The 22,047-nt window shown below is 42.6% G+C and overlaps 1 protein-coding gene and 1 non-coding gene across 2 annotated transcripts; one reads left to right on the top strand and one right to left on the bottom strand.

Moving 5' to 3' along the window:
* Window positions 1-1,575: 1,575 nt before the first annotated feature.
* On the top strand, window positions 1,576-1,632 carry LOC121552007. Its single transcript, XR_005997142.1, has one exon. It is a non-coding gene; the product is annotated as a U7 small nuclear RNA (small nuclear RNA).
* A 797-nt stretch (window positions 1,633-2,429) lies between these two features.
* On the bottom strand, window positions 2,430-14,713 carry LOC121551557 (transmembrane protein adipocyte-associated 1 homolog). Its single transcript, XM_041864259.2, has 11 exons — window positions 14,544-14,713; window positions 13,839-14,007; window positions 12,864-12,996; window positions 12,397-12,483; window positions 11,105-11,177; window positions 10,094-10,173; window positions 9,804-9,914; window positions 9,445-9,505; window positions 6,082-6,184; window positions 5,192-5,272; window positions 2,430-4,787 (listed from the first exon to the last, which is right to left on the bottom strand). Exons 2-11 carry the CDS (start codon window positions 13,991-13,993, stop codon window positions 4,526-4,528), a joined length of 1,146 nt encoding a protein of 381 aa, XP_041720193.2. The 5' UTR covers window positions 13,994-14,007; window positions 14,544-14,713; the 3' UTR covers window positions 2,430-4,525.
* Window positions 14,714-22,047: the final 7,334 nt, after the last annotated feature.

The raw sequence follows: 22,047 nt of genomic DNA, 5'->3' as shown, positions 1-22,047 counted from the left end.
TGGTGATCTAAGGCTTGTGTGTGGCTGCTCGGCCATGGAAACCCATTTCATTAAGCTCCCGATGAACAGTTGTGCTGACGTTGCTTCCAGAGGCAGTTTGGAACTCTGTAGTGAGTGTTGCAACCGAGGACAGACAATTTTTAAGCGTTACGCACTTCAGCGGTCCCGTTCTGTGAGCTTGTGTGGCCTACTACTTTGCGGCTGAGCCGTTGTTGCTGCTAGACATTTCCACTTCACAATAACAGCACTTACAGTTGACCGAGGCAGCTCTAGCAGGGCCGAATTTTGACGAACTGACTTGTTGGAAAGGTGGCATCCTATGACGGTGCCATGTTGAAAGTCACTGAGCTGATTTTATACACCTGTCAGCAACAGGTGTGGCTGAAATGGCCAAATCCACTAATTTAAAGGGGTGCCCACATACTGTTGTATATATAGTGTTTATTGGTAATATGCCACAGCTAAGGGCTGTTCTTATGCACAACACAACGTGGAGTGCCTAGATACAGCCCTTAGCTGTGGTATATTGTCCATATACCTGATAGATTAATTATTAATGACTAATTATTACACCCTGAAACTGTGTATAATGTGTTAGAAATGTGTGAGTGTAGGACCAGTAAAGACTCAGCAATGTGAGTAAGAGTTAGGCCAGACAAAGGACAAGGAGAACTGTCTACAGACAACTGAGAAACCAAGATAAAGAGGCCTCCCAATTTAGGGAGGGGAGAAACTGTTATGAAAACATGGTGCAGAATATTGTGAGAACGGCAATAACTGAGGAATGCAGAGAGTAGGCTATGATAAGAAAGTGTGTATATCTGTGTGTGTGTGTGAACTGATGGTCAGGAGAGCAGTTTTAGAGTGGAAAACTACAGCCCGCCTACAGAGGGGAGGGATTTTTTTGTATGATGTATGAGTATAAAAGATGGACTCTGAAATTGTGATGGCAGAATTCTCAATGAATAAATATCTCTGACTATGCAGACCGGGACTCTGTCCGTTACTTAAATCCCAAAAGACTTACAACCTTTTGGGAGACGCACAGAGACACTGAAATTGTTTGTTAAATAATTCACATAACAATACCATAACCCATCGAGGTGACTTACTGCCATTATAAACTGGTTACCAATGTAATTAGAACAGTAAAAAGTCATTTTTGGTCTTACCCGTGGTGTACGTTCTGATATACCACGGCTTTCAGCCAATCAGCATTCAGGGCTTGAACCACCCGGCTTATAATGTAGAATACACTACACTGTCGTATCATCATCATCATGTGTAGTACTTACTATAGAATGTTGTAGTATACTGTAGAATACTATTGAAAATACAGTATTATCTGCAAAAAAACACTAGTAAATACTACAGTAATGTCCACAAAAACAATACAGTATTTAATGTGCATAAACACTCAATCCATTCCCCTCCCCAATATCCCAATGTGTGCCACCCATGACTGAGAAACTTACATGCCAAGTATAGACCATATATTGTGTTCCCTACAAGTTATAGAAAAGAGCAGAAGCTCTGAACTACCCATTCAGATTCCAGTCCTACCTACAGGTTTTGGAAAATTTGCTCTTTTAGCATTTGTCCTGTAGGTTTCCTCAAAGAGAAAGCACCCACATGTCCAAGATAAAACAAAAACACTACAGTAATGTCCACAAACACACTATAGTATACTACAGTCATGTCCTCAAAAACACTACCATACTACAGTAAAGTCAGCAAAAAATCTACAGTGAATACTATAGTATATAAATATACTAACCTCAGTATTTATACCAAAGTATACTACATAAAAAAAAAGTATGTGGGACCCCATGGCAAAACTGGTAGAATTACAGGAAATTAACTTTTAGAAAATAAAAATATTCTCTCCACCATCAAGAGGGGGGGGCACTAAAAGGTTTTGCTTGCGAGATGCCCCCCCCCACCCAAACCTTGCTTAGGGCCTCCAAAAAGGCTAGAGCCAGCCCTGCCAAGAAAGGTCACTTTCCAGGACATCCAGTATTCTCAACTGGCCAGTATTCTCTACAGTATAGGTGGATGACTAAGTCGCTTTGGATAAAAGCGTCTGCTAAATGGCATATTATATTTATATTATATAAAATAATCAGTATGCAATTACATTTGACCATGTATCATAGGCGACCATAAGGGGGCTGGGAACTGTACTTCTGTAGTCATCCCCTGCCTCCTAGAAATCAAAATCTCCAAATGCTATGTATGTTTGTACAAGAAAGATGATTGGATATGCAAAAAAAAAAAATATGTCATACATTCCACGCTTTGGCTAACACATGAAACATGAAACAATGCATGCATCACTGAAAAACTTACTGGGACTACTTTTCCATTTGCACTACCACAACAAAACACCAAGAGGAGACACGGTCCAAAGAAAATACATACTGGCAGGCTATAGGAATGAAAAGGAAGCATGTTTTAATAGTCTCTCATGGAATGCTGAAACACATCAACACCGTTATTTTATAGCTCAATGATCATGGGTTGAATTTTCTACAACGATATACTATTAAATTAAAATAAATTGTTCACAAATTGCTGGCATCAAGTATCCTCACTCTTTTTCAAAGTTCTTTCACTTACCATCTTAAATATTGTATTAAATCTTTAGCCTGACTGCACTTGCATTTGAAACCCACACCCAAAGACCTTATAAATATTATACTCAAATCATTGTGAATAATTTTGTACCTCAAATGCAACCCTTCGGACATGTCTATAGAAATAGAAGCCAGTGTTTGAGAGCAAGCTACAGTCTGTTGATGCAGGGCAAGTGTTGGGAAGAGCAAGGTAGAAGACTCCTATAAAATACTATAATGGCAATATAAACGCTTGCTTTGTGGTGGCTTACGCTTATGAAAAAATAAATATATTTATATTACATACTGATGCTATCACAGGGCAGAACAGGCTCGTGGTAATGACTGGAGTGGAATCAGTGGAATGGTATAAAATACATTGTCATTCCATTCACTCTGTTCCGGCCATTATTATGAGCCATCCTCCCCTCAGCAGCCTCCCCTGGATGCTATATGTCACATGAATAACTTTACCCACTTCATATTTTACCATACCAAACGTATAACATTCCAAGGAACAATTCTCTTTGGGAGAATTAATATCAGTGACAAAATCAAGTGGGCATAAACAAAACTAAAATAAAAAAAGGGACATCGTAATTCACACAAACTAGAATGACATTGTTTTCAGCCACCAATGGAATTGGTTTCCCAGAAAGCCATGTGTTGTGAGCTACTAAGTTCACAGCAGACATACAAGTAGGAATTAATGCAAGGAAGTAGCGCTTCATGAAAATTGGTCTTTAGGGTGCGTTGAGCATCATGAGCAATCAGATGGACTGTGTTTAAAAGTTGCTCTTTCTTTGTGATGAAATCAGGGCTTTGACTATAAAGAAAACATGGGCAACACCATAAGGTGACTTAATCAATAATTTCATATATTGAAAACCACAAATGTCAAGTCCTTAAAATAACCTTGAATACAATGTATATGGGCATGAATATTTATTGATATAAAAAAGACATAGTTTAACCACAAATGCTATTCCTGCCTTCTCCATCTCATTTGATTGGTGGTTGGAAAGTTTTACTTTCAGCAGGAATGATCAGCTGATGGAACTACCTATCGACATAAAACCGAGCAGTAACTAAAATAAATAAAACAGTCGGCAAACAATAACATAAAATAGGTAGAGGTGATGCAGGTGCGACATGGCGTCCATTTTGGGTCTCTCCCAGTTCCAGCAGCAAGTTACAAGGATACCAGTTGCACTGCTAATAGTCTGACACGGCATACAAAGCCCCTGCAGACTCAAGCCGAAGAGTTCTTCAATTAATACAATGACGGTACACTGTAGGCTTTCAATCATCAACGCGAGGGGAAAAAAGGACTGATAACAAAAATAAAAAGAATTAAGCACACTTGATCTATTATGAGTGACACAATTTAGAGAAGGGTCCTAGCGTGATAAGAACAGGTCTGGCCTATAGGGAGCGAGGCACAGTTGTTCAATACGAGATGATTAACGAGTAGTCACATCTAATACAAGGCCACAGTTAATGGACTTGACCTCACCTGACCCCTTCGATGGGAATGTATTGGACATTACCTTTACACTTAACATAGATTTACATTGTCTTCTTATCTTTGTCGTCCACAGACTCACTTACAGGGGGGATAATACTTGACTGGACTGAAGCTGTGGAAATATCCCCAGCAGATAATGGTAGGAAATGTCATGTTTGAGCCAGAATGGATGAGGCAGCAAGAACCAAAATGGAGAATATGGAAAACAGATAGGGGCTGAAATGAGTCAAACTCTCAATTCACATTGTCTCCAGAGGAAGAGGGAGAGAGAGAGCCATAGCAAACTCCAACCTCTCCACTCACTACTCAACCAGTCCCACATCTCCTACTAGCACACATCCCCTATCCTGCCCTTTCATTTCCTCTACTCTCCCCTCTTCTCTTAGGCGTTGATTGCCCTCCAGCAGTCGCTGTTGATGCTGCCCGCCCCGAAAGGACCAGAGGCCACGTCGTCCAGGTAGGCAGCTATGCCGGTGCCCATGGACACGGCAGTCAGGCCGTCTATCTGGGTGCTGGAGTAGAAGGAGCCCTGTTCCAGCTGCTCCTTGCGGCCCAGGCCTGAGGCGGGGGGCAGGTGGACATCCGTCTGGTCGTCCGGCTCGTCCACCTGGCACTTGTAGGAGAAGAGGACCTTGGGCTCCGAGCTGGAGGAAGGAGGAGAGAAGGATTAAGAGAGATGGTAGAGAGAGAGAGAGATGGTAGAGAGAGAGAGAGATGGTAGAAAGAGAGAGATGGTAGAAAGAGAGAGGGGCAAGGAGAGAAAATGAGAGTGAGAAAGAGAAAAGACAGGAGAGAGAATGTATCGCAGTAAAAAGCAACCAAACATGAATCATGCAGTCGGGAACATTGCCTGTGTCCTCCATCCTTCTTTCCTCAATTCATCTCAAAGCTCATTGGCGCAGAGGATCTAAGATCCCTCCTTTGAACCCCTCCTCCAATGAGCCTTGAGAGGAATTGAGAGGGGGAAAAAAGGACAGAGGAAGCAAGGATTTGACATCAAGTAACATTTTCAGACAAAGCCATCGTTTTTGGCCTTTGACCTACGTACCCGAAGAAGCCTTTGAGGAAGGTGACATAGATGAGTGGGGCGAACACAGAGAAGTAGAGGAAGGTGGTGACGTCCACACAGCTGTTCCAATCACACAGAAACACATCAGACTTTAAAAGGGAACTGACTGTTATTTATTTATTTTTCTTTAACCTTTATTTAACCAGGTAAGCCAGTTGAGAACAAGTTCTCATTTACAACTTTGGATTGGAGATTCTTAATGTGAGTCTGGAAGGAGAGTTTACAGTCTAACCAGACACCTAGGTATTTGTAGTTGTCCACATACTCTAGGTCAGACCCGTCGAGAGTGGTGATTCTAGTCGGGTGGGCGGGTGCCAGCAGCGTTCGATTGAAGAGCATGCATTTAGTTTTACTAGTGTTTAAGAGCAGTTGGAGGCTACTGAAGGACCCTAGGCGGCAGCAGTGACTAAAGAGCTCCATAGGCCGGCACCAGAATAACACTAGGCTTCAGTTAGGCTACACAGAAAACATCAGAACATGGACACTCCCAACACAAGCTGCTCTGCTTTGAGAGGAAAGTGAATTTCAGATATGTCCGAAGGAATAATACAAAAAAGATTGGACATTTTTACTTAGTCCCTCAGCTATAAGGTCTATGTAACACTGTCATAACATTAGGTCAGCAGATAAAAACCTTGATAAATCCATTGCTTTGCAGTTAGGCTACAGTTGATTGATTAAACACAGACCTAGAAGAAACAGGGGACTACGCGCTGCGATCAATGCTCCCAAGTGCGATTGATAGGAATGTTTTCAACCGTGTTTTGATCTTCATTAGGATTGCTTAACATATTCTTGAATCTCCAACACGTACAAAGCCAATGGAATGTTTTCTATCTTTTTTTCTACACACAGAAGCAGCCACTCACCAGAGCCCCTCTATGATGCCGGCACACAGCAGGGCACTGCCCAGCCCCTGGACCAGGTTGAGCAGGGACAGAATGGCAGCGTACACATAGAAACTCTTCTTAGCTGTGGAGGGAGAGGACCAAGATGAAACAAGGAGTATGCAGGTTAAGAATGGCACCGGAGGAGATGGCTGCCGTTTTACAGGCTCCTAACAAACTGTGCTATTTTGTGTGTTTTTTCACGTTGTTTGTAATTTCTTTTGTACATAATGTTTCTGCCACCGTCTCTTATGCCCGAAAAGAGCTTCTGGATATCAGAACAGCGATTACTCACATCGAACTAGACAAATATGTTTTATTTAACAAGTCGGATGCAAAGGATTTACTCAAGATACCTGACCAGGCCAAAATCCCCGTCATTCGCATGAAGAGAAGACGCAGATACAGGGGACGCAGGTCAGCGAGTGGGTAACCCACCTCTACCATCCATCCCAAGAACAACAAGGTAACCTGCCTAAATGACTACCGACCCATAGCACTCACGTCTGTAGCCATGAAGTGCTTTGAAAGGCTGGTCATGGCTCACAACACCATCATCCTAGAAACCTTAGACCCACTCCAATTTGCATACCGCCCCAACAGATCCTCAGATGACACAATCTCTATTACACTCCACACTGCCCTTTCCCACTTGGACAAAAGGAACACCTACGTGAGAATGCTGTTCACTGACTACAGCTCAGCGTTCAACACCATAGTGCCCTCAAAGCTCATCACTAAGCTAAGGACCCTGGGACTAAACACCTCCCTCTGCATCTGGATCCTGGACTTCCTGACGGGCCGCCCCCAGGTGGTAAGGGTAGGCAACAACATATCTGCCACACTGATCCTCAACACAGGGGCCCCTCAGGGGTGCGTGCTTAGTCCCCTCCTGTACTCCCTGTTCACCCACGACTGCGTGGCCAAGCACGACTCCAACACCATCATTAAGTTTGCCGACGACACAGTGGTGGTAGGCCTGATCACCGACAACGATGAGACAGCCGATAGGGAGGAGGTCAGAGACCTGGCAGTGTGGTGCCAGGACAACAGCCCCTCCCTCAACGTGATCAAGACAAAGGAGATGATCGTGGACTACAGCAAAAGGAGTGCCGAGCACGCCCCCATTCTCATCGACGGGGCTGTAGTGGAGCAGGTTGAGAGCTTCAAGTTCCTTGGTGTCCACATCACCAACAAACTATCATGGTCCAAACACACCAAGACAGTCGTGAAGAGGGCACGACAACGCCTATTCCCCCTCAGGAGACTGAAAAGATTTGGCATGGGTCCTCAGATCCTCCAAATGTTCTACAGCTGCACCATCAAGAGCATCCTGACTGGTTGCATCACCGCCTGGTTTGGCAACTGCTCGGCCTCCGACCGCAAGGCGCTATAGAGGGTAGTGCGTATGGCCCAGTACATCACTGGGGCCAAGCTCCAAAAGGCTTCTTAACAGCTTCTACCCCCAAGACATAAGACTGCAGAACAGCTAATCAAATGGCTACCCAGACTATTTGCATTGACCCCCTCCCCCTTTTTTTACCCTGCTGCTACTCACTGTTTATTATCTATGCATAGTCACTTTACCCCTACCTACATGTACAAATTACCTCAATTATCTTGACTAACCTGTACATTGACTCGGTACCCCCTGTATTTAGCCTCGTTATTGTTATTTTGTTGCTCTTAAATTTTTTACTTTAGCTAATTTTGTACATATTTTTCTTAACTCTTATTTTTCTTAAAACTGCATTGTTGGTTAAGGGCTTGTAAGTAAGCATTTCACGGTAAGGTCTACACCTGTTGTATTTGACGCATGTGACAAATACAATTTAATTTGACCTCTGCAGCTATAGTATCTACTGCTGCTGAACTATGAAAGACCACTCCTAAAAACATTTGTCTCTGGGAGGCTAAACAATCAATTAAAAAAATCTGAATGTGAATAGATTTTTAGATTAATTCTCAATGACAACATTCTAGAACTGAGTTATCACTCATCTAAGTCTGGAATCCAGGGTTATCTGGTTAATGATTATACAATGTTGTTATGTGGTTCTTTCCTTGTAGAATGTTGACAGCTGTATAGAACACAAGGCCACTCTCCAGCTAATCATTAACATGAGGGATAGTAAAAAAACTAACTGTGGTAGATGAGGAAAGGACCCTGAAAAAAGCCCTCTGACATCAGTACACTACATTGCCAAAAGTATGTGGATACCCCTTCAAATTAGTGGATTTGGCTATTTCAGCCACACCCGTTACTGACAGGTGTATAAAATCGAGCACACAGCCATGCAATCTCCATAGACAAATATTGGCAGTAGAATGGCCTTACTGGAGAGCTCAGTGACTTTCAACGTGGCACCGTCATAGGATGCCACCTTTCCAACAAGTCAGTTCGTCAAATGTCTGCCTTGCTAGAGCTGCCCCGGTCAACTGTAAGTGCTGTTATTGTGAAGTGGAAAAGGAGTGGTAGGCCACACAAGCTCACAGAATGGGACCGCCAAGTGCTGAAGCTCGTTGCGCGTAAAAATCGTCTGTCTTCAGTTGCAACACTCACTACCGAGTTCCAAACTGCCTCTGGAAGCAACGTCAGCACAATAACTGTTTGCCGGGAGCTTCATGAAATGGGTTTCCATGGCCGAGCAGTCACACAAGCCTAAGATCACCATGCGCAATGCCAAGCATCGGCTGGAGTGGTGTAAAGCTCGCCGCCATTGGACTCTGGAGCAGTGGAAACGCGTTCTCTGGAGTAATTAATCACTCTTCACCACCTGGCAGTCCCGATTAACAAATCTGGGTTTGGCAGATGCCAAGAGAACACTACTTGCCCCAATGCATAGTGCTAACTGTAAAGTTTGGTGGAAGAAGGAATAATGGTCTGGGGCTGTTTTTCATGGTTCGGGCTAGGCCCCTTAGTTCCAGTGAAGGGAAATCTTAATGCTAGAGCATACAATTACATTCTAGACAATTCTGTGCTTCCAACTTTGTGGCAACAGTTTGGGGAAAGCCCTTCCAGTTCCAGCATGACAATGCCCCCGTGCACAAAGCGAGGTCCCTACAGAAATGGTTTGTCGAGATCGGTGTGGAAGAACTTGACTGGCCTGCAGAGAGCCCTGACCTAAACCCCATCGAACACCTTTGGGATGAATTGGAACGCCAACTGCGAGCCAGGCCTAATCGCCCAACATCAGTGCCCAACCTCACTAATGATCTTGTGGCTGAATGGAAGCAAGTCCCCGCAGCAATGTTCCAACATCTAGTTGAAAGCTTTCCCAGAAGAGTGAAGGCTGTTGTAGCAGCAAAGGGGGGACCAACGCCATATTAATGCCTATGACTCACAAGGCAGGGATATCCTCTCCCTCACTGGGGTTTTGGGAAGGATGACAACCAAAGAGTAGCCCTGGAAGGAAAAGGACCAGTATTAACCTTTTTTATTCTCAAACAGTTTATTCAATTAGTGCTTTTTTGTTTACAATGGTTGATCCATTGGTACTTATTTTCATTCCAATCTAAACTATGAGACGGTTAAATTGCATGTCCAAATGTGTGGGACACACATATTCAATTCTACTCTTTCTCAAAACATACGAGTGATTAAAAACCTCTCATATGATAACTTTATATTTTATACAATTACATTAATAAGATTGTAAAAAATTTAAAGCACTGCATTTGCTTTGCAGCCATTGGCCGCTCACCAGGAAGAAGAAGGAGGAGCTGGCCAACCAAAACTGCCGTCCTCCGTGGCCATAGATGTTGAAGTCCTCGGCAGACAGGTGCTCGTCAGGGTACAGGATCTCCAGAGTGCCCTGAGGGGGGAAGGGGAATAGGCCTGGTTAAGAGAAAACGAGGTATCTGTGGAGCTGTGATTGGTTGAGCTGGTTGGGGCATGGTGCTTCTAACACCAGGGTCTTGCTCTGTAGGGCACAACATAGTAAAATGTAAAACATAGTCAAACTAAAATCAGCATTCAGGACTCTAGTCTTACCTGTGTGATTGAGTAGCCCAGTGCCAGTACAGCAGTTATAGCCAGCACACGCTTTATACTGGACTGACTCTCAAGGTGGCCTGTCAACAGAGGAAACGCTTAGAAGGGGCTTAGACGTCATGCATTCAACAGCACCACTAAGGAGTTGAAAGTGTCGGTCTTTAATAATGGGAACGAACACAAAATAAATGTAATATGACAATGATTCCACCATGCCAATTAAAATAAAAACAGTAGAATTTTTAATGCTGTAGTAATAATCAGGGATGTGATTTTTCCTGATTAAACAATAATACATAAAACAAATCTGTTGTCCTGCTCACACCCCTGGCTATGCCAACAGGTGCATACAGCTTTACTGTTTACACTGTCTATAAAGACCCTAATCCCACCCTCCTCTAGGAACACATTAAGTTTAAACAACTCATATATCCACCTCGGTTTATACAGTGCATGACTATATGAGTACATGTGTGACTGTAGTCATACCAGTTGAGGTGACCAAGTGAGACCGGCCGACAGGAAATTGTCTTGTTTTAGGTTTGCAGATCATTACAAATTTTGACTGTACATTGCAAATTAGTTTAACTAATGTGCTGTTTTTTTACTACCCCGTCCTGACACACACATCAGTAATGTACTTCTCCATATTGTCCTAACAAATTCAGCATGTGCTTGGTAGCGTTTGTTTTCAAATCCTGTGTAGCTCAGTTGGTAGAGCATGGTGTTTGCAACGCCAGGGTTGTGGGTTCGATTCCCACGGGGGGCCAGTATGAAAAAATTTATGCACTCCCTAACTGTAAGTCGCTCTGGATAAGAGTGTCTGCTAAATGACTAAAATGTAAAATGTAAATCCTTTACAATTAGCATGGGTGCCAGTCTGTTTCTGCTATCAAGGGGTTGACATGATAGCACAAGCAGATTCTGGGATCAGGCTACTGCATAATGGCTTTGAGTTACAGGAGATGGCGTTATGAATCAAAATACTGTGGTGGTTATTAGAAGACCTACCGAAAGCCAGTCCCAGGATAATCACACTGAGCTCAATGGCCAGCAGAAAGAAACGGGTGATCTCCCACAGCACCTAAAGGAGAAACAACATTATTATCTATGCATAGTCACTTTACCCCTACCATATGTACAAATTACCTTGACTATCCTGTACCCCACACATTGACTCTGTACCGGTACCCCCTGTATATAGCCTCGTTATTGTTATGTCATTTTATTGTGTTACTTTTTATTTTTTACTGTATTTCTTGAACTGCATTGTTGGTTAAAGGCTTGTAAGTAAGTATTTCACTGTAAGGTCTACACCTGTTGTATTCGGCGCATGTGACATAACATTTGATTTGACATTGAGAAGAGGTAAATGTCAGTAGTCTCAAAAAGCCTCTGCTCCTCTTCACCTTTCCTTCATCTGCACTTCTCTTTCACTTATCCGCTCTTCTCAGATCAGTGTCATTTTTACATTTTATATATGCACTTTTCTGCACCATGCACTTTTTGGGCATCTTGAGGTCCTAATAAATTATTTTTATTTTTGCATTTTAGCCTCTGTTTTGGATTTATCCACATTCTCAAAAGTGTGCAGGTCGGCAGGTAGCCTAGCGGGTAGGAGCGTTGAAACAGTAACTGAAAGGTTGCTGGATCGAATCCCCGAGCTGACAAGGTAAAAATATGTCATTCTGCCCCTGAGCAAGGCAGTTAACCCACTGTTCCCCGGGCGCCGAAGACGTGGATGTCTGATTTAGACGGTTGGGTTAAATGCGGAAGACACATTTCAGTTGAATGTATTCAGTTGTACAACTGACTAGGTATCCCCCTTTTCCTTCTATCCTTTCTATCACAGCAACCTATAAAATACGTTTTACCCCAGGACACTTTACAAGATGACTATCTCAGAAAATAAAGAAGCACTCAGATATCTGCCGTGTTTGTCCTGATCATGCTCTCTTTGTGTTTTCAGATAATCATCTTGTGAAGTGTCCTGGGTTATTATGCTTTTCTGGATTCCTAAGTCCCCCAGGGTACCCCTTTTCCCTTTTTACGCAAGATGGGCTGAAGCTGGGGACACTCTCTCATTCACTAATGATCTACCGCCATATAACATTCATCTGGGTGTAGTGCATTACAAATCCAAAGTATTTTTGCATCTACAAGGGCTGTTGAAAGGAGCCTTGAGCTGTTATGAATGATGATAAGTCTATAACACACTACAAGTGGGATAGAAGGCACTGTAAATACCATGAGCACAGGTGGTTCATAGTGTGTCACCATTTATGACCCACATGTGGCCTTACCTTGTCAATGATGGTGGCAGCACTGGATGCACTGACCGTCATGGACACTATGGCACGGGTGATTCCCACCGCTGCCACCACAAACACCTGGGAGGACAAGGGTCAGACATCCATTAAATGAGGGGTTGTGGGCAGGGGGGGGGGCAACAGGTTCGTCCGTATCCATATCTGTCAGTCTCATTGTGTTCATGTCTGTGTAGGGTAGAAAACCAATTTCTCAAGAGCCATGTTTGAGATAGCAATTACCATCTGATATTGTGAAACGAATCAATATGAATCCAGTTAACCCACTATGTTATTACTTTATTTTTGCTAAATTCTATATTTAGCATTTCAAGCATGTCAGAGAGCTGTCAAACTACAGGTAATTAGCCTTAAAAAATTAGCAAGAGCCTACTTTTTGTGTGTATACACTGCTCATCTGCACAAGTCCTACTTCCAGAGCTTGGATATAAGTGGTTACCTACCAGAATGTAGAAGGTAATGAAGATGGGGCTGGAGGTGAGTGTGATTTTGGCCCTGGCTGAGGGCAGCTTCCACATCAAGAACATGAAGAAGACTACATTGGGAATGAGCAGCATGAGGTCCCAAAACCGCACTCTGATGGGGAGAGAGAAATAGACAACAGCACATGAGGAGGAGATGTGAAAATGTCTTGGCAGCTTGTGCTGTGAAACCCTTGTTTTAGACCAATCCAAACCCTGTCACCTGCTGTGCATTTTACACTGAGTGTTCAAAACATTAGGAACACCGTCCTAATATTGAGTTGCACCCCTTTTTGCCCTTAGACAACCTCAATTTGTCGGGGCATGGACTCTACAAGGTGTCGAAATGTTCCACAGGGATGCTGGCCCATGTTGACAACAACTTTGGGTGGTGGACCATTCTTGATACACACAGGAAACTGTTGAGTGTGAAAAACCCAGCAGTGTTGCAGTTCTTGACACAAACCGGTGCGCCTGGCACCTACTACCATAACCCATTCTAAGGCAATTAAATATGTTTTCTTGCCCATTCACTCGCTGAATGGCACACATACGCAATCCATGTCTCAATTGTCTCAAGGCTTAACAGTCCATTAACCCGTCTCCTCCCCTTCATCTACACTGATTGAAGTATATTTGACAGGTGACATCAATAAGGGATCATAGCTTTCACCTGGATTTACTTGGTCAGTCTATGTCATGGAAACTCAGTGTAATGTTTTGTACACTCAGTGTATGTGGTCGTTATTTCAAAAGAGTAAGTGCTGTTCTTCCTTCACTACACCAGTCTTTATAACCACATTAAATACAGAACAACAGTTCCAGCAATGTGAATGTCACACCTGAGATGACACCTCTTGTCTTAACATGTTTCAAAATGTAGCATTGAGGTAATGCAGTACGTTGAAAATATGTACAATTATAGTGACAGGAACAACACAGTCCTATCTGGCTTACCTTAACTCGCCAATGTCCTCGTATAGGACCTGCAGACATCTGTGAGGCTCTGGTCCCCAAGTTGGGGTTGCTGATGTGTTCTCCACTGAGGTAGTAGGCAATACGCTGCCATTGTATTGCGCAGATCTCACCACCGCAGTCACGGTGTCAAGCATAATGCATTCAAAGCCTAGTAGTAGGGGCAGATATGTGTTACAGGGGCTACAATTGCCACAATGGGTTATTGTTATTCAAGGTCAATTAACAGCGGTTTTCTTGTTCCCCAACGTAGCTATATTTACATCTGCAGATAGATTGGGAAATTATTCAACAAGGGTTTCTTCGACACGCTTGCTGTGTCAGCTCTGTAGCCACAACGTTACGTTACTGGCTGTCTGTTCAAATGTGTATTTCTCCACGTCAGGAGGTAAACATTGAGTATCGGTGAATGGAACAGTGTCACGAAACTTACTGTTAGTTGGCTGACGTACAAAATCATTAAGCTAACGTTAGCTGGAACGCTTCTAACTAGATGTAACGCTAGCTAGTTTACTAAAATTAGCTAACTCCTAGTAGCTAGCTAAGTATAATGCTGACTGGCGCATCTAGTTACTAAACGCTAGCTATCTAACTTACACTACTAGTAACGTTAGCTAGGTAACTAGATAACGACGTTAAACTTAACAAATAAAATGCTCGCTAACGTAACGTTAGCAATCATCTTACCGTTTCAGTAGTCTCAAATTCAAGGGCAAGTTGTATATTCTGCAGGACAATAACTTTGGTAAACGCAACCTAGCTATCATACTGTTGTCTAATACTGTTTAATTAATAAATTATCCGAGCTATCTAGTCACCTGACAAACCACTTTCGTTTATTTTCTACATCGACCTGTGCGCAGGCGTAGCAGAGGGAGGTCTCTAACCGATGGACATTGTGTGGGGGAGGGGCTGGTCCAACATAAAAAATATAGGCATTTACATTTACATCATTTAGCAGACGCTCTTATCCAGAGCGACTTACAAATTGGTGCATTCACCCTATAGCCAGTGGGATAACCACTTTACTTTTTTTTTTTTGGGGGGGGGTAGAAGGATCATAGGCCTAACATGAAACATATTTTCACATGACCCTCCCCTTGTACTGTAAAATAAACTGAACACCCTCCCCTCTCATAGAATTAACTCAAAATAATGTTTACCACCACAAATAACAATAACTGTAGCGACCATGTGTTTATAAACGTGGATATCGACTTTGCCACAAAAGCAAGTCGATGCCACACAGGGCTACAGGTCAGAAGGTTGAGGGTTTGCCGACCACCACAGACGAGCTCACTCTCCCTGCCTGTTCCATTACACTACAATGATCTGCTAGGTAGGAAATAAGATTTTCAACATTTTGATGCCATATTTATAATTATATAAAACACATTTTTCAAACAACAGGTTTCTGTGCCAATGCACCACACAACCAATAAACAAAGCATACCAACTTCGGACACTTCAATATCATGGTTTGAGTTTTCAACACGACAATAAACAGACTATGTCCATTTCGACAACCAGAAAATACATCCCTCCCTACCTTGTACAGTCGTGGTCAAAAGTTTTGAGAATGACACAAGTATTGGTCTTCACAAAGTTCGCTGCTTCAGTGTTATCAGATATTTTTGTCAGATGTTACTCTGGTATACTGAAGTATAATTACAAGCATTCCATGAGTGTCAAAGGCTTTTGATGGTTGGGAGAAGTTGCTCTCGGAGGATGTGTTGGTACCATTCTTTATTCATGGCTGTGTTCTTAGGCAAAATTGTGAGTGAGCCCACTCCCTTGGCTGAGAAGCAACCCCACACATGAATGGTCTCAGGATGCTTAACTGTTGGCATGACACAGGACTGATGGTAGCGCTCACCTTGTCTTCTCCGGACAAGGTGTTTTCCATATGCCCCAAACAATCGGAAAGGGGATTCATCAGAGAAAATGACTTTACCCCAGTCCTCAGCAGTCCAATCCCTGTACCTTTTGCAGAATATCAGTCTGTCCCTGATGTTTTTCCTGGAGAGAAGTGGCTTCTTTGCTGCCCTTCTTGACAACAGGCCATCCTCCAAAAGTCTTCACCTCACTGTGCGTGCAGATGCACTCACACCTACCTGCTGCCATTCCTGAGCAAGCTCTGCACTGGTGGTGCCCCGATCCCGCAGCTGAATCAACTTTAGGAGACGGTCCTGGCGCTTTCTGGACTTTCTTGGGCGCCCTGACGCCTTCTTCACAACAATTGAACCGCTCTCCTTAAGTTCTTGATGATCCGAAAAATTGTTGATTTAGGTGCAATCTTACTAGCAGCAATATCCTTGCCTGTGAAGCCCTTTTTTGTGCAAAGCAATGATGATGGCACGTGTTTCCTTGCAGGTAACCATGGTTAACAGAGGAAGAACAATGATTTCAAGCACCATCCTCCTTTTAAAGTTTCCAGTCTGTTATTCTAACTCAATCAGCATGACAGAGTGATCTCCAGCCTTGTCCTCATCAACACTCTCACCTGTGTTAACGAGAAAATCACTGACATGATGGCAGCTGGTCCTTTTGTGGCAGGGCTGAAATGCAGTGGAAATGTTTTTGGGGGATTAAGTTCATTTTCATGGCAAAGAGGGACAATTAATTGCAATTCATCTGATCAGTCTTCATGACATTCTGGAGTATATGCAAATTGCCATAATCAAAACTAAGGCAGCAGACTTTGTGAAAATTAGTATTTGTGTAATTCTCAAAACTTTCGACCACGACTGTAGAATTGCCCAGTATCGAAGGCTTGGCTTGACAATCTCCGAATGTCATTAAACTTTTTGGTGTTTTGTAACAGAGGTCTCTTTCCATTCATCAATTGACCGCTGCACAGTTTGGATTGATTGATTTTATTTGTTAGTAAAAAAAAACATACTTATAAACACAAACATATTTTAAAAATGAACGCGATTGCACAATAAAGACGGGGACTTATTTCCGTTGTGGTCACAATTTTTTATACATAAATACATATACAATTACATAGATACAGACTAAAAAATGATCTACCTCCAGACGAGTATGAGGGGGGAGTTTAAGTACAATTCTTACAAGTTTGTTTGGCTGGTAGTTTATTCTTTAGATGTTTGGGGCTGCTGGTGAATCATGACGTGAAGGCATAATCAAAGCGATACTCTATAAAATAAATAAATATGCCATTTAGCAGATGCTTTTATCCAAACCGACTTACAGTCATGCGTGCATACATTTTTTTGTGTATGGGTGGTCCCGGGGATCGAACCCACTACCTTGGCGTTACAAGCGCCGTGCTCTACCAGCTGAGCTACAGAGGAGTACTTTAGGGTGTCTATAGCTAGGTTTCCATCCAATTGGCGACAGATTCTCATGCGAATATTCTAAAATCTAAGCCTATAGGCTTAGCTGTCCACTGTATTAATATTGGAATAAATATACAGTACCAGGGTTTTTCTTTATTTTTACTATTTTCTACATTGTAGAATAATAGCGAAGACATCAAAACTATGAAATAACCCATATGGAATCATGTAGTAACATAAAGTGTTAAACAAATCAAAGTAGCCACCCTTTGCCTTGATGACAGCTTTGCACACTCTTGGCATTCTCTCAACCAGCTTCATGAGGTAGTCACCTGGAATGCATTTCAATTAACAGGTGTGCCTTGTTAAGTTAATTTGTGGAATTTCTTTCCTTCTTAATGCATTTGAGCCAATCGGTTGTGTTGTGACAAGGAAGGGGTGGTATACAGAATATAGCCCTATTTGGTAAAAGACCAAGTCCATATTATGGCAAGAACAGCTCAAACAAGCAAAGAGAAACAACAGTCCATCATTACTTTAAGACATGAAGGTCAGTCAATCCGGAACATTTCAAGAACTTTGAAAGTTTCTTCATGTGCAGTCGCAAAAACCATCAAGCACTATGATGAAACTGGCTCTCATGAGGACCACCGTGTCTTTGTGAGACGCAGTGTAGGTGAACGGATGATCTCCGCATGTGTATTTCCCACCGTGAAGCATGGAGGAGGAGGTGTGATGGTGTGGAGGTAATTTGCTGGTGACACTGTCTGTGATTTATTTCGAATTCAAGGCACACTTAACCAGCATGGCTACCACAGCATTCTGCAGAGATACGCCATCCCATCTGGTTTGGGCTTAGTGGGACTATCATTTGTTTTTCAACAGGAAAATGACCCAACACACCTCCAGGCTGTGTAAGGGCTATTTGAACAAGAAGGAGAGTGATGGAGTGCTGCATCAGATGACCTGGCCTCCACAATCACCCGACCTCAACCCAATTGAGATGGTTTGGGATGAGTTGGACCTCAGAGTGAAGGAAAAGCAGCCAACAAGTGCTCAGCATATGTGGGAACTCCTTCAAGACTGTTGGAAAAGCATTCCAGGTGAAACTGGTTGAGAGAATGCCAAGAGTGTGCAAAGCTGTCATCAAGGCAAAGGGTGGCTATATTGAAGAATCTAAAATATATGTTGATTTGTTTAACACTTTTTTGGTTACTACATGATTCCATATGTGTTATTTCATAGTTTTGATGTCTTCACTATTATTCTACAAGGTAGAAAATAGTAAAATAAAGAAAAACACTTGAATGAATAGGTGTGTCCAAACTTTTGACTAGTAGTGTAGATATACAGTGCATTCGGAAAGTATTCAGACCCCTTAACTTTTTCCAGATTTTGTTACGTTACAGCCTTATTCTAAAATTGATTAAATTGTTTTTTTTCCCCCTCATCAATCGACACACAATAGCCCATAATGACATTACATTATTTTGTTATTTTTTTGTGTGCAATTTTTTATCATTTTTTAACCCCAGAAATATCACATTTACATAAGTATTCAGACCCTTTACACAATACTTTGTTGAAGCATCTTTGGCAGCGATTACAGCCTCGAGTCTTCTTTGGTATGACGCTACAAGCTTGGCACACCTGTATTTGGGGAGTTTCTCCCATTCTTCTCTGTGGATCCTCTCAAGCTCTGTCAGGTTGGATGGGGAGCGTCGCTGCACAGCTATTTTCAGGTCTCTCCAAAGATGTTAGATCGGGTTCAAGTGTGGGCTCTGGCTGTGCCACTCAAGGACATTCAGAGACTTGTCCCGAAGCCACTCCTGCGTTGTCTTGGCTGTGTGCTTAGGGTCGTTGTCCTGTTGGAAGGTGAACCTTCACCCCAGTCTGAGGTCCTGATCACTCTGGAGCAGGTTTTCATCAAGGATCTCTCTGTACTTTGCTCTGTTAATCTTTCCCTCAATCCTGCCTAGTCTCCCAGTCCCTGCCACTGAAAAACATCCCCACAGCATGATGCTGCCACCACCATGCTTCACCGTAGGGATGATGCCCGGTTTCCTCCAGACATTAAGTTTGGCATTCAGGCCAAAGAGTTCAATCTTGGTTTCATCAGACCAGAGAATCTTGTTTCTCATGGTCTGAGAGTCCTTTACATGCCTTTTGGCAAACCTTTATTTAACCAGGTAAACCAGTTGAGAACAAGTTCTCATTTACAACTGCGACCTGGACAAGATAAAGCAAAGCAGTGCGATTAAAAAACAACAACACAGAGTTACATATGGGGTAAACAAAACATAAAGTCAAAAATACAACAGAAAATATATATACAGTGTGTGCAAATGTAGCAAGTTATGGAGGTAAGGCAATAAATAGGCCATAGTGCAAAATAATTACAATTTAGTATTAACACTGGAATGATAGATGTGCAAGAGATGATGTGCAAATAGAGATACTGGGGTGCAAATGAGCAAAATAAATAACAATATGGGGATGAGGTAGTTGGGTGGGCTAATTTCAGATGGGCTGTGTACAGGTGCAGTGATCGGTAAGGTGCTCTGACAACTGATGCTTAAAGTTAGTGAGGGAGATAAGAATCTCCAGCTTCAGAGATTTTTGCAGTTCGTTCCAGTCATTGGCAGCAGAGAACTGGAAGGAATGGCGGCCAAAGGAGGAGTTGGCTTTGGGGATGACCAGTGAGATATACCTGCTGGAGCGCATACTACAGGTGGGTGTTGCTATGGTGACCAATGAGCTAAGATAAGGCGGGGATTTGCCTAGCAGTGATTTATAGATGACCTGGAGCCAGTGGGTTTGGCCACGAATATGTAGTGAGGACCAGCCAACAAGAGCGTACAGGTCACAGTGGTGGGTAGTATATGGGGCTTTGGTGACAAAACAGATGGCACCGTGATAGACTACATCCAATTTGCTGAGTAGAGTGTTGGAGGCTATTTTGTAAATGACATCGCCGAAGTCAAGGATCAGTAGGATAGTCAGTTTAACGAGGGCATGTTTGGCAGCATGAGTGAAGGAGGCTTTGTTTGCGAACTAGGAAGCCAATTCTAGATTTAACTTTGGATTGGAGATGCTTAATGTGAGTCTGGAAGGATAGTTTACAGTCTAACCAGATACCTAGGTATTTGTAGTTGTCCACATACTCTAGGTCAGACCCGCCAAGAGTAGTGATTCTAGTCGGGTGGGCGGGTGCCAGCAGCGTTCGATTGATGAGCATGCATTTTGTTTTACTAGAGTTTAAGAGCAGTTGGAGGCTACGGAAGGAGTGTTGTATGGCATTGAAGCTCGTTTGGAGGTTTGTTAACACAGTGTCCAATGAAGGGCCAGATGTATACAAAATGGTGTCGTCTGCGTAGAGGTGGATCTGAGAGTCACCAGCAGCAAGAGCGACATCATTGATATACACAGAGAAAAAGAGTCAGCCCGAGAATTGAACCCTGTGCCACCCCTATAGAGACTGCCAGAGGTCCAGACAACAGGCCCTCCGATTTGACACATTGAACTCTATCTGAGAAGTAGTTGGTGAACCAGGCGAGGAAGTCATTTGAGAAACCAAGGCTATTTAGTCTGCCAATAAGAATGCGGTGGTTGACAGAGTCGAAAGCCTTGGCCAGGTCGATGAAGACGGCTGCACAGTACTGTCTATTATCGACCGCGGTTATAATATCGTTTAGGACCTTGAACGTGGCTGAGGTGCACCCATGACCAGCTGGGAAACCAGATTGCATAGAGGAGAAGGTACGGTGGGATTCGAAATGGTCGGTGATCTGTTTGTTAACTTGGCTTTCAAAAACTTTCCTTTTACTGAGGAAGAGAAGTTTAGGCCTAACCACAGAGCTATAGAGATATACTGGTGGAATGCTATGACACCGACATGCAATTATTTATGTCAGATAGCTACTGCGTCTGCTATACATATATAGATCTACATGAGGGGGGTAATTCGTTAATTTTCTATCCGAATATTTTGTCTAAAGAAAAGCATTATATTGTTAGATTATAGAAGTAACTCCGGTAGGCTTAAAACAGTCTAAAAGCACATCACTCCGGTTCTTAAATCTTTACATTGGCTTCCAGTCAGTTACAGAATTGATTTCAAAGTGGTGCTTTTAGTTTATAAATCTTTGAATGGTTTAGGACCCGAGTACATGTCTGATATGTTTGAAGAATATAAACCGAGCAGGGCTCTTATATCCATGAACACAGGTCAGCTAGTAGAGCCCAGAGCCCAAACTAAACATGGAGAAGCTGCGTTTAGCACTTATGCTGTACACAACTGGAATAAACTACCAGAAGATCTTAGATGTGCCCCAAACGTATCCATTTTAAAATCCAGGTTAAAAACACTTCTCTTTTCACGTGCCTACGACTGAGCACTTAAACTTAACCACACTGTTTAGCCTTATAGCTTCCTATGTTTTTATCCCATTTTAAATTTTTTATCTTTATACGTTTTTTTTGATTGTTTTTTTATTATTATGATGTTTTCATTATTTTTGATAAACATCTTTGTAAAGCACATTGAATTGCTTCGATGTATGAATTGTGCTATATAAATAAACTTGCTTGCTTGCTTCCTCACCTCAAGTTCAACTGTCAGAGTCAGTTGGAGCGCCGGGGGCGTACTGCCTTCATATCATAGGCCTACAGTAGCTAAAGCTTAATAATAGCCACACCATACCAAACCTTCACAAACATTTCTAAACGTTATTAGGGTAATATCAAAAGTAAGTCAAGCCATTGTTTATAGGGAAAATATGAGCAGAAGAGTGATTGTAAACAAAGGAAAACACGCACTACCCTCCCCTGTGCCCAATAAAAAAAAAACACAAAGCAACAAAAAAAAAGTTTAACAACCCTCCCCT

This window comes from Coregonus clupeaformis, chromosome 12 (genome assembly GCF_020615455.1).
Source record: "Coregonus clupeaformis isolate EN_2021a chromosome 12, ASM2061545v1, whole genome shotgun sequence".
NCBI lineage: Eukaryota > Metazoa > Chordata > Actinopteri > Salmoniformes > Salmonidae > Coregonus > Coregonus clupeaformis.
Note: the sequence above shows the minus strand (reverse complement) of the source record. Positions and strands in the feature narration are given on the sequence as shown.